Genomic DNA, 3,064 nt, shown 5'->3' with positions numbered 1-3,064 from the left:
TGACCTATTTGTTTCAGCTTTTTTATCATGAGATGTGACCTAGCACAATTTTATTGAATGGCCAATTTTTTATCCAATCCAATCTCGGAATACCTTGGAAAAGCGTACCCCTGCACTCTCTCTTTGACGAGACGCGTACAGATTTCCTATCTGGTAAGATTATCTTTCAATTCCTGTTCGTGCAGTTTTTATCTCATTTACAAAATAAAATTCGTGGAAGAAAAAGAAGTCCTTTATCGTCACCGTGGGGACTATGGATAGTCAATGAAAAGCTTTATTTACATATCTCCGCTTGATCAGTTGATAATGCAGTGGCGCGGTGCGGCGCTCACACGTGTACCTCAATGCTAAAACAGAACAAATCTGGAATAAAAAGGAAATCGAGATTTTACTTATTGATATGTATCAGTGGATATCTCTACATAAGGCAAATATCCTGGTTAACTGATACATTCAGTCCAGAGACTAATCAATCAGAAATGAGAACAGATTATCTGTAAAACATTTTTTCGAAGAGATAATATATCTTTTAAACGCATAACATATTTTGTTTTGCCGGCTAAATGTCCAATCTCTCGCCAAAGGTATTCTGATAGCACTTATTTTTATACAAAGTTACTTCTCTAGAAATTGAGAGAAAAAAGCTGATCTTACGTTTTCACGTGATAATTATTTTATTCTGCAATATCATTGCAACTGTAAAGCCCGGTCGACATGCAGTGTACGGTTGCTCTCGTCTGCACTCGGGTTCATTTATTTGCATGAATTTGCAGGTATGCACAGCGACGATCTGTGTTGGTATTCGGGAGTAAATCATTTCAGGACGCGAATGCACATAAATAATTGCAATTATTGGAAAATGCGCAGCTATAGGACCCAAAGCTCCGCCACCAAAGGGTGCAGACACTTTATCGCATTGAGAACCTCTTCGTGTTTCCGGGAACAATAAACAAAAATTCAAAAGAAATGCACAGTTCTCTTTGAACCCAGATACAGAGATTGTCAACTAAATATGGATGGCATTGTTTATGGGCGTGTCGATGGGTACGCACCGAGAATCACCCAGTGGACCGTGACTGCTGAAATATAGATGACTCGACAACCGACCAGTTGATTGGTCGATTAAAATTTTTATCCAATTTCTTCAGGTAGAGTATAAATAGAGGGAGAAATAGTAATAGTTAACTGCATTTCCATTCCCCAGCTGTCTTATTTTGTACAATTCCATCGTAGTGTGGTCCCCATAACCAGCGTACTAAGTTAAATATCGACAAAACTACAGGGGATGTCGAAATGAAATTAAAACCCCATGTGTAACTCAAGAAAAGGGCCACTGAAACAATTCAGCTGGAAAACTATTTTACGATAGAAATTAATAATTTAGAGAACTTAACGAAGAAGAGATATTGACGCTATACAAATATGATGCAGGAACTGGTCAGGATGGATTCGTTCATGTTACCGTCGTCTGTGATGCGTGCTGCTATCGACACAGACTCCGCGCAGAAGACAGGGATGCCGTGTGCCTTGACTTTCTCTATCCAGGATTTAAACAGCAGTCTCCCAACAGATACCATGGATACGGACAGTTTTGGAACCCCCTCTTCTTATATCCCCAGTGATAGCGACACGCCCCTCTCCACCCCCGATACCCCCCTCACCCCACGTCACGGACTGGTGCGATCGAACCATTTCTTATTCCCCGGTGATTCCGGCTTCCACGCTAGTCATATCTACTCTCTAAACAGCGAAAAAGTTTCATTGAAAAGTTCTACCAAAACTAAAAAGCGAACTTCAGTTGCTCCAAGCAAAGACGTGCTGAAGCGCAGACGACTAGCGGCAAACGCCAGAGAAAGACGGCGGATGGAGAGTCTGAACGTAGCGTTCGATCGTCTGCGAGAGGTGATTCCGTCGGCGGGAGAAGACCAGAAACTATCCAAGTACGAAACACTGCAAATGGCGCAGAGTTACATAGGGGCACTGCAGGAGCTACTGGAGAAAAAGTGAGAAATTAACAGAAATTAGACCCAAAGAAGAGACAGGGTCTAAGTAACTTACTGTACAGAAATTTGTACAAAGTGATAAAAGAGGAACGAGATGGAACCGCTTTAAAAGGCCGCTCAGAAATGTGTTCCTAATTGTACATCACGGGTGACACGGCGAATAACAGGGAAACGATAGATTTAAATGTGCCACTATCTCCCCAATCAGACCCGTGTATAATGGGGTGCCCCCGTCACAATAGACGACTTCCGCTAAAAAGAACAAAATATTGTGATTATGTAACAAGAAACTGGATAGCATCGTCTCATCAAGTTCGCCACTATTGACGAGACACAAAAGACACGTCATAAAAATACAAAATTTATTCCGATTTCTCTGAAATTGTTATAATTCTGTTTATTCGTACGGACCATTTCTGGAAGACACCATGCACTGCCTGACTGTACAGACTGCTTTTACGTGAAATGCTATATGTAACCCAAAAAAATTTACTGTGCCTTACACACTCTTTTGTCTATTAAGAGCTGTGTGTTATCAACTTTTTTGTTATTGTATATTTTATTCTTTTATATTGTGCTCCCTTTTCGCGCAGCTTTTTGTTCTATGTTAACTAATCATATATACACATTTATATATTTTGTAAAATTTCAAGATTTTTATATTTTTTACAAATTAAAAGAAAAACAAACAAATGCGTATGATTATTAACGGTTATAACTTTAAAATATCTTAGAGTGTGCTGAAAAGTGTGAATTGAACGAGGTGTCCTCTATAAAAATTTGAATTGTTACATTAAAATTCGTCATATATACAATTTTTTAATTTAGGAATTCAAATTTTTATATATGACAGTTGGTCGAGTTGGCGAATGGGGCCATCCAGGGCAATCTTACATAAGTACTGATAAAGAAACAGCTATAGCTTTTAAAATTTCTAAGCATACACTGTGCATCATACAGTGTTGTAAGGCCCATCACTTTGCCTTGGTGGGTGTTCTCTGCATTCCATGTCAAACTGATCCCATGAATGTGTTGCGCTTGCTTAAAAAAATGAATTAATT

At 39.2% G+C, this 3,064-nt stretch overlaps 1 protein-coding gene across 1 annotated transcript; it reads left to right on the top strand.

Annotated features, from left to right (window-relative positions):
• The first annotated feature begins 1,239 nt into the window (after positions 1-1,239).
• Positions 1,240-2,623, top strand: LOC134248348 (twist-related protein 2-like). The gene has a single exon (XM_062730755.1). It carries the CDS (start codon positions 1,423-1,425, stop codon positions 2,005-2,007), a length of 585 nt encoding a protein of 194 aa, XP_062586739.1. The 5' UTR covers positions 1,240-1,422; the 3' UTR covers positions 2,008-2,623.
• Positions 2,624-3,064: the final 441 nt, after the last annotated feature.

This window comes from Saccostrea cucullata, unplaced genomic scaffold (assembly GCF_032062105.1).
Source record: "Saccostrea cucullata isolate Sc308-1 unplaced genomic scaffold, CSIRO_AGI_Scuc_v1 ctg20573, whole genome shotgun sequence".
NCBI classification, from domain to species: Eukaryota; Metazoa; Mollusca; class Bivalvia; order Ostreida; family Ostreidae; genus Saccostrea; species Saccostrea cuccullata.
Note: the sequence above shows the minus strand (reverse complement) of the source record. Positions and strands in the feature narration are given on the sequence as shown.